The sequence below is a fragment of the Phaseolus vulgaris genome, chromosome 11 (genome assembly GCF_051622355.1).
Source record: "Phaseolus vulgaris cultivar YP4 chromosome 11, ASM5162235v1, whole genome shotgun sequence".
Lineage (NCBI taxonomy): Eukaryota > Viridiplantae > Streptophyta > Magnoliopsida > Fabales > Fabaceae > Phaseolus > Phaseolus vulgaris.
This window is the reverse complement of record NC_143508.1, coordinates 52281928-52295088: the sequence shown is the minus strand read 5'-3', so window position 1 is coordinate 52295088 and position 13161 is coordinate 52281928. Positions and strand designations below refer to the sequence as shown.

Here is a 13161-nt window from a genome sequence, read left to right as displayed (position 1 = left end):
CTTGGTTGTTGATGGTATATTTAATTAGTTGTGGAGGTTCTCTACCGTATACGGCTTTGAAGGGTGTTATGCTCGTGCTGTGATGGAAGGAAAAGTTGTACCAAAATTCTGTCAATGGTAACAGTTTAGACCATTTCTTAGGATTTTCATAGGTAAAGCACCTTAGATACATCTCAAAGCATTTGTTTAATGCCTTTAATTGACCATTTATTTATGGGTGGTATGCAATGCTTAATTTCAAAGTGATATCACTCAACTTAAACAAATGTTGCCAAAATTGACTCGTGAACACTTTATCACAATCAGAAATTATGGACTTTGGGAAACCATGTAACTTGACTATGTTTTTCACAAACAACTCAGACACTTGCTTGCTATCGAATTCAGTTTTCAAACTAGCCAAGTGTGCATATTTGGAAAGTCTATCAATGACCACCATAATAATCGTATGCCCGTTAGAAGAGGGAAGACTGGTAATAAAATCCATGGCCACATCCTCCCATATTTGCTTCGGAATTGGCAAGGGATGTAGTAACCCGGATGGAAGAGTTGTATCATGTTTTGTTTGTTGATAGATTAAACAATTTTGCACATACTCCTTTACATTAACATGCATACATTGGCAATAGGACTGTGCCGCAAGTCTCTTTAAGGTTCTTGTGAATCCTAAATGTCCACCCAACAATGTACTATGGAATTCTGGAGAATTTTTCTTATTAATTTGTGTCTTTTAGGTAAAACCAGTCTACCTTTCCAATATAGTAACTGATCTCGAACTAAATAATGAGGATTGGGAGGCGTTTTTGCAGACACAATTGTATAATTGCACTTAATTGTGGAATTAGTTGTAGTTTGGACTGATATATTACCATCATAAAAGAGTAAGAAAGAGAATCAATTGTCACGTTGTCTTTTCTAGGTTTATACTCAATAATAAAATCATAACTTTTCAACTTGGGTAACTATTTTTGCTATTTTGGTGTGTAGACAACTTGATTGGTGTGTCTTTATAATGAACTTGTGGCCAAGAAGATTAAACTCTAATAATAATAATAATGTGGTGGTTGATATTAACTAATCATAAGTTTAATTTTAGGTATGAAATTATTCATTTGTGAAAAGGATCCAATTAATTGGTTTATTCCATAGTTTTTCACTCTAATTAACCCAATTATATGTTGGTTCAATCATAGCATAACCAATCAAATAATTAAATTGGACAGATTTGAGTTTAGTTTTATAATTATTGATTTGGATTCATAATCATAAAGCAAGTATTTCCAAAAAAAAAAGCATCTCCCATATTGAAATTGAAAAAAGAGGATGATCGATAACATCTTTTATTGTTGATTAAAATTTATTTAAAATTATAAAATTTTGAGTGAAGTTCATTAAATAAAAAATGAGGTTGACATCATTTTAAAATTATTAAATTTTAACTATAATAGAAAGTATATTTAAAAGGTTATGTTAAGTAATATATTACTAATATTCCTCATTCAAATTACTAAATTTTTTAAACTTTGAATTTTCTTAGTATTCTTGTACGGATTGAATTGAAATTTTTTTTTTCGGTTGGTCGGTCACCTTCCTCTCTTTTTCACTTCACTAGCCTTCACTCATTCACAAATATTCGATCAGAATGGTACTTATAATTCTGATACTCAAATAAGATTTCAGTATTCATGTTTGATACTATTAATGTGTGGTGATAACGTATATCTTTTTCAGAACTTGTGACTATTTATATAACTATCATGAATCTATATTGTTGTTAGGTCGAATTAAGATTTAAATCATAACTAAAAACACATTACTTAATGTTTAGTCACTGTTTTTTCACTTAGTAACATTCTACTCGAGCTTAATAATTTTGACCGTATTCATCCATACAAATCGAATACTAACTTATCTAACACCGATAAGTAAATATAGTAAAAATAAATATAATTAGAATGTGAATTGCAAATAACTACCACCACTACTTTTTTGTTTTATTCATGAAATGAAAAAAAAAAAGTAATGTCGATTGACCCAGCCACTTACTTATATAAGACAAAACTGCATCAATATTTCCTAAATTTAATTATAATTTTATTTCAACAAAATTCACCTTTATTGGTCTATTCATAAGATGTTTAAGTAGTATTCACAATCCAGAAATTCTAAATTCATTGCCAATATTAAAAATATTCTTATTTATTATTATTAATATTTTTCATTGTCAATATTACTCACACAGATATTTCTTATCTCAATTTACATATAATAAAAATGTATTTAAATTATTATTTTTATAATCATAGTTTAAACTTTAAACCTGCTAAAATATTATTGTTGAAGTAATTAATTGCATCTTACTAGGACACATTAGTAGAGAGAAAAATATATATTAGTTATTCTTAAAGAATGATTTTAGATAGATTAAGAATATTGAATCCTAACTAAAATGAAATTTTTAGATAATCAATTATATTATTAATATAAAATAATATCTATCATAAAATGTAATTAGTTATTTTCAATCAAATTTCTTTTCTCAATCGCATCCTTCATGTACAAACTCAAGTTATAATTAAAAGTTGAGTTTAATATAATTTATATTTGATTTTGTTAAATTTCTTTTCTGAATCACATTTTTTTGCGCACAATCTCAAATTGCACATTTTATTTAAAAAAATAAGTTTAAAAATTTGTATTTGATTTAGTGAAAACAAACACAAACTAATAGAAAAAAAAAACTTAAACAAAATTTCTTATTTATATTTTTCTCATCTAAATGCAAGAATAATATTGATGAAAAATAATAAAAAATAAAAACTTTAAATCTAACTTAAATCTATAAAATTCATTTATAAAACATATTTTACATTTATTTATATATTATACACTACTAAAATATCACTAAATATAAATTATTTTAAAAACAAAAATAATTAATTACTACCTAACTAAATTAAATATTATTTTATATATTAAAAAATTATTAATATCTAAAATATATTTTAAATTTTAAATTAATATTTAATTAGTTAATCGTATCTAATTAACTCTCAATATTTTAGTTATCAATTTTATAATTCAAAATAGTTGGTATACAAAAGTTAATTAGATAACAATTTAAAAATTAATTTAAATTTTTATTAATAGTAAAAATTATTTTAAATATTAATAATTTTTTAATTTTAAAATAATATTTAATTTGGATAATATAATGATTAATTATTTTTATTTTTAAAATTAATTTTTATTTATTAATTTTTTAATGATAATAATAAATAATTAAAGATGGTTTCATTATCGTACATAATTATGACCCTAGTTGGGCAAACAAAGTGGCAAAGATGCATATGAAAGAGGTAAAGGGGGCCCCCCAAGTTTGATCCTGTAAAAGTGGGGTACCCTACACATGTAAGGTGGCTTATAGGTGATAGTGGATAGGGGCTATTGGTTTCCAATGAGGCCAATCTATAAGGGCACTTAGCTAGTGTTAGGCTATGACCATGACCTACATGGACAGACTCTTTAGGTCTATGACCCCATTATAGGTATAGGTGCTATACCCTTTGGGACCCCCCTTTCCCCTTTCCCTACCCTAATTTTTGTTCTTTCACTATTATCAATCATCTTACTTCTTTTCTTACACATCATGCTAAGCATGTCCCCAAATTTAATAACATGCAATTAAAACTCTTTCTTTCACTGTAGAATAGTTGAATTCTACATTTTTCAACATCCAATTTCTTAATCTTCATTAAGAGAATTTCTTAATTTTAATTTTAGTATAGATTTGTAGTTTTTTCTAAGTCTAATTTTACGAAGTATAATTTTATGAAGTAAACTTTAAGCTTAACTCAACTCCATAAAACTAACTCATGAGAATGAGGTTTGCACTCACTTATATACAATGAATTATCCGATGTGGGATCTCCAACAATTTATTTTTATAATATTTTTTTTTATAGCTTAGTCTATGTACTGTTTTTGATAATATATAAATTTTGATCTAATTTTTCATATATATATATATTAATAATACTTTTTTATGTGCTGTTAAATGATTGTTGTTACTTGAGGCGTCAGTGTAATTGAGATGTCAAGTTTTATAATTATTCCTAACATAAAATTTGTTATAAAAAAAACAATAAAAAAATTCACACACATTTGTTTCTCACCATTATAACTCGTCAAAAACAATTTTTATTATTATTAAAACTAATACTTATATTATCTCTTTCTATATATATATTAATGAAATGATAAATGTTAGCATTATTTATATTCTTATTACATTTTATTACTTATTCTTATTCAGAAATATCAAATTTATTTTTAGAAGTTTAATATTGAGTGTAAATAATAGTGATAAAACATATCATTATGAAATTTTTGTGTTTGAGGGCTTTTTATTGTCATTTTCTTCTTACTTTTATATCATTCTATTACAAAGATATTAAATTTTATTTAATAAATAAAAGAAGTTATTGGCGAGTTAATAAACTTAAATTTTATATTTTCTTGTAACATAAATTTAAGCTTTAAATTTAACCCATTTAAATAAATTGCTCATATTTTTTTTTCTTAGTTTCGAACTTAATTTATAGTTGACGATACTTTTCTCTCAAATTTCCCATAAATATTTGTAAAAAAATGAATTTTCTTCATATTCTTATGTGAATTTTGTAAACTCTCACAAAACAGCTATAAAAAATAACTACTAAATAATAATATAATGTTAATTAAATATTTGCTTTATTTTTTATTTTAATTCTCTCACTTTCTATTATATTTTTTAAGTGAGCCAAATTTGAGCATAAGTTTTCTTCACAGTTTTCAAATTAATTCCGTTTGGTTCAACAATTATCCATTAATAGTATTATAAATAATTTTCTATGTTTATTCGAAAAATTGATAATTACATATTCGGCTTTCTTTTAATTTTTAATATTGAAAACAAAGTTAATTTTACAATCTTTTAAGATTAAAATATCAAAATGAACATAGAAATCTCGTGAACAATTTTACTTTTATATTATTTAAGTTCAAATCCTGTCACTGTTACATATACATAAAAAATCATTTTTAATTTCTATTAAATCTTTAAAGTATCTTATTTTATAATTAAACATATTTTCATTACAGTTTTTATATATATACGGTTTCTTTCACTGATAAAAAAATATTATTTCTTTCATTTTCCTCCTTATTATTGTCATAATTTTGTCCCTATATATCTGTTTTTAAAAATGCTGAGCGTAGATTAATTCTTTTATATAATGATAATTAATTAATTTGACTTAAAAATAATGAAAGTTAAACTTGCTGTGAGTCATGACATTGTATAAATTAAATAAAAATATTATCATTGACTCAACTTCGGTATAATTTAAAAGATAGTGATTTTATTTATTGTTATATCTAAGTTTAATATTCAGATACAGGCACAAAGTTGATACAAAAATAATAATTAAATTTTCATATTTTTTTTAAAGTTTGAGGGTTAATTAATTAATTTTAAATTATAGATACTAAAACGAAAGTTAAAAAAAAATATAAAGATAACAAAAATATATTTAACCCTTACTCAAATAAATTGAGTCAAAATTTTAAAAAGTTGCATTAAAATTTTGTAAACAACTCGTTTATATATTTAATGAAGTAAATAACGGTGTACCGTCGATCCTTACGTCCAGTGTTTTGATTAAGATCAATCGAGACTATTATACTTAAGCAGAGAACTAATGATTAATTAAAGGTTAAATATTAAATAGTGTATTTTTAATTATAGATTAACTTAATCAGGTCCAATAATAAATTATTTATAATAATTATATAAATAAGCATAGATTGTTCGATATGAAGTCGGGACCAATTGGGTTGGACTGACTAGGCATGATGTTTAGTGAGTGAGCTTATGTCCCCTCTATAATCTCTATTTAAAGAGATCTGGTGTGCAACAGGATAGAATGAAAACCTAATAGTTGTCCGTGTGGATGTAGGTTGCAGTTGGCGACCGAACCACGTTAAATTTTGTGTTGTTTATTTTTCTGCAGTTGATTCGTGATTGTGTGTGTGGTTTCCGCGTGCATTTTTTTCCATCAGGATATGTATGTCATCTTCTAGTATTAAACACACTAAGTGTCGAGTGTCGAAGTCTTACTTGAGTTTCGAAGTGCCTTCTGCAGGTACTATCCAAGTCCGGAGTTCACGAAGACGAGAAGTGAAGGAGTAAGAGAGACAAAAGAAGTTAATTCGAGATAAAGGAAGAGCAAGTCAATCAACCGAGAAGGAGTTTAATAGTTCTCTTTATTTCAACCCCATTATGAGAAGGAATGATAAATTTGATTGTATACTTAAATAAAATAATAATAAAAATTCAATTTTCGATGAATTAAAATTAACTTTTGAATCTAAGAATGAATCTGTTAAGTGTAGTTTGAGTGCCAGAAGAAGAAAAGAAAAACACTGTAGCAATAATGTCTTTTAGTATCAAAACAAATAACTGATAATAAACTTTCTTTTTCTCAATCCTAAACAAACACAACACAACACAAACACCAAATCATCATCATCATCACTCACACACCACACCAGACCACAGTTTCCATCAAAGGGAATCTCAATCTCAATCTCATCCTCTCATGTGTCCCTAACATTCTCTTATAAAGCCTTCAAATCCAACATCAACACACAACACCACCACAAAACCATAAACATAAACATCATCAACACCTCCTAAAAACCCTCTAAAATCCAAACCTCAAAGACTGTTAAAACCTTGTTGTTGTTCCAATGAACATGTTAGGCCTTAGAGACTTAGTTTTCATAGCTCCAACTGCTTCTCAACTTCACCACCATCAACACCAACACCACCACCCCATTTCAGCAGAACACCATCCCAACCTTCCCCTGCCTTCTCCAGCATCTCTCAGTGTTGGCCTTGGCATTTTTCCTCTCCTAACAGTTCCACACACCAATGATGTTCATGATCAGGCTCAAGACTGTGCCAACAACACCACCACCAACCACAACACCAACTATTGGAACCTCAAGATGTGTGGTGTCTCAGAAGTGAATTCCACAAGAAAAGGTGTTGAAGATGAGGGGAGGAGTAACAAGCATGTGATGGAGACTGAGGAAAGTGGTGAGTTTAGGGTGTGTCAGGATTGTGGCAATAGGGCCAAGAGGGATTGCAGCTATAAAAGGTGCAGAACTTGTTGCAAAGGTCGTGGCTTTGATTGCAACACTCACGTGAAGAGCACATGGGTCCCAGCCTCTCTGAGACGCAGTGGTGGTAATAGTGGTAGTGATGCTAACGGTGATGGAGATGGAGATGGTGATGGTGGTGCTTCTAAGAGGCTAAGAACAATAGGGTCATCCAAGAATGCTGCAGCTACTTCTCTTAGTTCCACTTCCAATGCTACCCCATCAAAGAGCTTTAGCTTAGACACCAGCTCTTGTCAACAAGGTGATCTCATCATCTCTTTTCAAATATGTTTGATGCAATGTTATTGATAGATCAATCAAATACTTATTTAATCAAGATTTTAATTTTCAATAATAGTTATAGTTTCTTTGTGTACTTTTTGACAGTGTGAAAATTGTAGACAAACATGATCGTTTTATCTCATTTGTGGTCATCATTGTTCCAAAAAATCTTGATGTTACTACTGAAATTGCAGATACAGACTTTTTTTTAAAATCTTGATGTTGCTATGTTTTGTTGCAATTCTTGATATTTCCAGATATTCCAGACAGAAATCTCAGAAGCTTTGATATTATGGTCAATTTTTGCATGTGGTGTGAAGATTTTTTTATAAATTTGATTTAAAAAGTCTGATCGAACAAGTTAGGAAAGTGTTTTGATTAATTGCTCTAGTACTTGTTAAGACAAGTAAATAAAAGGTTACAGATTGTTTGTATCTTTGGAACAACTCAAATGTTGTAAAAAAATTTGGAATTTGGATGTGTAAGTGGTTCTCTTGGATTGCAGATGCTGGATTCAAGCAATCTTTGCCACGGCATGTGCGTGCACCTGCTGTGTTCAGGTGCCATAGAGTGTCTGCTATTGGGAGTGGTGAAGATGAGATTGCATACTTGGCCACAGTGCATATCAGTGGCCATGTGTTCAAGGGGTTTCTGTATGATCATGGTGCTGATGCCAGAAATGATGTGCCTAGTATCTCTGAACTGCAACTGGGAAACAATGGAAGTGGAAAGAGTAATAATAATAGGGAATGTTCTTCTGCAATTGGGGTTCCAACCACTGCTTACCCTGCTTCTGTTTGCTGAGATTTCTTCATGGTACAAACTTGCCCTTGCTTTACTTTAGTTAATATTCAACACCCTCTTTAGTATGCTGTTCAAATAATTGCTTCAATGTTTAAGCACCTTAAAAAGGAAAAATGGTCAAATCTGATTGAGTTTCTTAAGTTATGTTTTGTGATTTTAGTTTTTGACTTCAAGCCATGAGTTTGATCTTCCTAATCTGTTGTAACTTGATGGATTTGATCTCTCACTTTAAGTTTGATATAGATTCACAAAATATTAAGATTGCATGTGTGAGTTTGGTTTCATATAATATATAAGAAAAAATCCATATATCTATTTTTCTTTAAAATAGGAGTTGGAAGTGGTGTTTTGACTTTTTTATATGTGAATCCATGATGTTTCGGAATAACCTAACATGAAATCTACTAAGTTTTTATATATATATATATATATAAATCACTTCAGAATGATCTAACCTATATAAAAAAATTAAGACAATCATATAACACAACACCTTTCAGACAACTACTCAAATGAACCATGAGAAAAAACCAAAACCGCATACTAATCTACCACTAATTATAAATCTGGTAACTGGTTAAAAAGTTCAACCTGCTAGTTATTACTAATCAAAGCATAGAAAATTCTTGTGTCTCTTCACTTTAGTAAATTTGAGTTATTGGGAGAAGAGTAATCATGACAACTAGAAGAGAGATAGAGAAAGATGTGGAATTAGCAACTTGTCACTTGGTACTTTACACTGTAGTGAGAATCTTGGTTTTGTGTGAGAGTTCTTAAAATTGATCCAACATGATAGTTTAGTCTGGTTCATTACATGAGAGGTTAGTGAAATTCAAATTCAAATTCAAACTTGGTTTAGTCAAAGAAAAGTATGATGCATAAAAAATGCAAATCAAACTAAACCAGACTGTTTCTATCATTTGACATGTTAAAAGAAGAGTACCCTTTTGCATCTAAATTATGATGAGTGTTCACTTTGCATTGGATAATTTTGCTGTGTGTGGAAGGTAACATGTACCATGTAAGGTGGGGTTGAAGAGAAGTGGTGACTTTAAAAATGGCACTTTGAATAAAAGGACAAATAGACAAAGAATGAATGAACACTTTTTGATGTGCAATGAGAGTGTGTTGCATTTTCACTACAAAATTATCATCTTTGTCTGCATGCAATGCATATATTATATCTTAGATTTAGCAATCCACATCAACTTTTGTTTTAATGCAACTTTTCTTTTTGGTTTTTACTTTTGGTGTTAACCATGGGACATGAGAACTTCTCTTATCTCTACTCCTCCATTTTTTTCATGATGTAAAAGAATTAGTACATGTTATTATGTTTTTAAATTATTTTATTTGATAATTTTGATGTAGTAAATACTTTGTTTTAACAAAAAAAAAAATTACTTATGTTAAATGTTCTTGAACATAGAAAAAGAAATTTTAGAAATTTTTTTTAATAATATTTTTTTATGTGACAGATTATTGTTATTATTTAATGTTTGAACATAACTGAGATGTTAAATTGTATAATGATGTCTAACATGCAAACTTTTATAAAAAAAATATGTTTGTAATTATAACATCATCTAAAACCAAAGGGAAATCAAATTATATCTCTTATAATTGGAGTGAATTTTTTTTTTTTTCTGGTTCATTCATGAAAGTATGGCTATAATTATGCAAATGAATTTATTATTTTAAAACATCTTTACTATCTTACTAGATAAAGAAATTATTTTATATTTGTTTTTATTTTTTAAAATAGAAAGCTATTATTTTTATGTAATTCTTTATAAAGAATTAGTACGAGTATATTATAAAGAAATATGGCATTACTCTTATTTCTCTTTTATTCTTTGCACACCACTATTTTCAAAAGGAACAATGAAACATTTTCTAGAAAATGTCACATCTAATAAATATAATAATTTTCTTTTTGACCATTCATGGCTATAATCCAATAACTAGCAACATCACATTATATAATTGTTGTATTTTTCTTTCTTAGACTTTCTTCCATATGACATCTTACCAATGTTTGATTGGGTTGATTTCAATTTTAAATCATGGTGTAGGGAAGAAAATAAAGTCACCACATTGTATTTTGAGTGCCAAAGTTTTCATTTCACATGTCAAGTTTCAACTCACTTTCACTTTTCACTTTTTCAGTGTCCACAATGAATGAATTAAATTAAACAGAACATTTAAGGAATAGTTTTCACTTCACATGTTAAGTCTCAACTCACTTTCCTTCTATCATTTTTAGTGCTTTTCTTTTAATCAACAATAAATAAATTAAGTTAAACAAAACATTTGAGAAATGTTCTAAATCATATTAAAAAATTGAGATACTATGCTTCCAAAATCACTTTTATGTTGTCTATTGTTGGAGATCCCACATCGACTAGAGATTAGGACATTTCATTATATATAAGTGGGTGCAAACCTTATTCTCATGAGTTGATTTTATAGGGTTGAGTTAGGTTTAAAGTCCACTTTTGTAATATTTATTTAGTTTTTTTTTTCATGATTTTCCTTAGTTGTTAAATATTTTCATTTTTCATCTCAAATTATTGGAGGAGGACATTGTATTCTCATTTTGGTGTCTTGATTTAGCAACCAATCATGTCTTGACATCATTCTTGTCCATGTTTCCCATGAAATGCCTTGAAAAGAAAAGAGTCAACACTCAATAAAGTGAAAGAAAGGGAATCAAGGAATATGATAGGAGTATGAAAAAAAAGGCACAATAGTGATTTGTTGAAAATTTTGATTAATAATTTGTTCATATTGTTTTGTCACTTCATTGGTTGCTTTATTCTTCTTATTTTACTTTGTATATACTGTTTGCATGGTCCATCTTATTTCTTGACTAGGAGGGGTTAATAATATTTTAGATTATTATTAATATAGTTTGGTTAGATTCATAAATTACTATTTTTCTGACCCTTAAACATGTATTATTTAGGAAAAATAATCATTTAAATTTGTGTAAAAATTCAGGTTAAAAAAAAGTGATTTTTTTGTTTGTTTTAAAAAAGGTTGAAGTAAATCATATTGAGTCTTATGCAAGTTGTGAGCTAATATGTTGGTTCATGTTTTTTTATTTAATGATACTATAATACTGATTGTAAATATTATTGAATTATTTCATATTTTTAATTAAAAATTACTGTAAATATTATCTTTATTTTTATTTTATTGCCTCAACTCACATTTTTTTTTATAGACAACTATTTAAATTAGGCCTAAATATTTATAAAACTTTATTTGCAAAATGACAGGTCCATTCTGCTGTTTTTGCAGGGGAAAGAAACTGACAGTATATGTGTTCTTCTGTTATTGTTTTTCTGTAAATTTCTCTTCTACATAATGTTTATATATTCACATATATATATATATGTATGTATGTACATGTATATGTATGTATGTATGTACATGTATATGTATGGACCAGGTTTCAATTTCTTGCATCAGAATAGACAGTATTCATGTTGATGAATTTTATATTATATTCAGTGTTTAATCAAAGTTTTATTTGATCTCAATGTTCATAAGTAGGTGTTAGTTTCAACTTTCAAGTTATACTATTACTATGTTTTGGGAATTATATTGTAAATACTGTTTTTTTAATTACCTGTTGGTTTATATTTAGTGAATTTAGAAAAATAAAAAAGAAGTTGAACAAGAAATGTATAAAAATAAAGTGATGATAATTAATAATTATGGAAAATAATTTCTATTGGGCTTAGAATGTAATATATTTGTGATTATAAAAAACATTTGTTAGAAAATATTAACCATATTTCTATTTTTATTACTCACTACCCTTTTTGTCATTTTTCTTTTTAGTTTTTTGGTTTTCTCTTTTTCAACCAAAATTATATATATGCTAACAATATAAAATAATTTTGCACTGTTATTCAATTAGAACCCATTATATATTAGAAACAATCGATTTTTTACAATAATTATTTTAGAAGTTGTATATATAATTATGATTTGGAATTTTATTACATTGAAAATTGTTTAACACGGTTAGTGTTCATCATTAAACTCGTAAAATTAACCAACAAAATTCAGGATTTTCTACATGCATGGACCAAAAAGATATAAAAATATATCAAATTAATTTGATGATAAAAATAGAAGAATGATGAAATAAGGAGTTTGAATACTAGGCTAACAGAGCATTAATGTACAATTAATAGTATTTATTCAGAAAAAAATTGCATGACTAATTGAAAAAAGTACTACAATGTATAAAGTAATGAATTCATTAATTTGATGGTAATAATAGAAGAAGGATGAGAAAAACAGAGAATTTGAATCCTTTGATTAACACATATAATTAAATTAAAATATTTACTCGTTTCATATTTTGTGAGATTGAATTAAAATTAAATTGTATTTTTTTAACATGGTATGTGAATTATTTAGATATTTAAGATTAGTTGGACATATATCTCATCAATTATTGGGTTTTTCTGCTATATGTGATGTTGTATATTAAAGATCTTACATTAATTAAAAATATAATCGAATTATAATATATAAGTGTATGTAAATTTTACTTATTAAATCAATTTTATGAGATTAAATTAAATTTAAACTTCAATTTTGTGAGATTGAATTAAACTTAAATTTCATTACTTTAACACATAAAATATTTAAAATTATGAGCTTATTTATCATCTTAAAAAGTAAAAATCGCATTATATTTTAAATTTATTAAATAATGTGTAAATGCAATATAATTAAATTTTATTTCAATATAGTATATCAAAATAAAATATTAAATTAAAATATTTTACTTATGAGTTATGTAAGGATCTAGAAAATAAAATTATAGTAGAAGTGGTATAATTA

General features: G+C 27.0%; 1 protein-coding gene across 2 annotated transcripts; it reads left to right on the top strand.

Annotated features, from left to right (window-relative positions):
- The first annotated feature begins 6526 nt into the window (after positions 1-6526).
- Positions 6527-11834, top strand: LOC137838834 (protein LATERAL ROOT PRIMORDIUM 1). 2 transcript variants are annotated; one of them, XM_068648073.2, is made up of 3 exons: positions 6527-7468; positions 7994-8304; positions 11599-11834. In XM_068648073.2, exons 1-2 carry the CDS (start codon positions 6793-6795, stop codon positions 8290-8292), a joined length of 975 nt encoding a protein of 324 aa, XP_068504174.2. In that variant the 5' UTR covers positions 6527-6792; the 3' UTR covers positions 8293-8304; positions 11599-11834. The 2 variants fall into 2 exon arrangements, with proteins under 2 accessions (XP_068504174.2, XP_068504215.2); XM_068648114.2 differs by having other exon boundaries at positions 6537-7468; positions 11577-11834.
- Positions 11835-13161: the final 1327 nt, after the last annotated feature.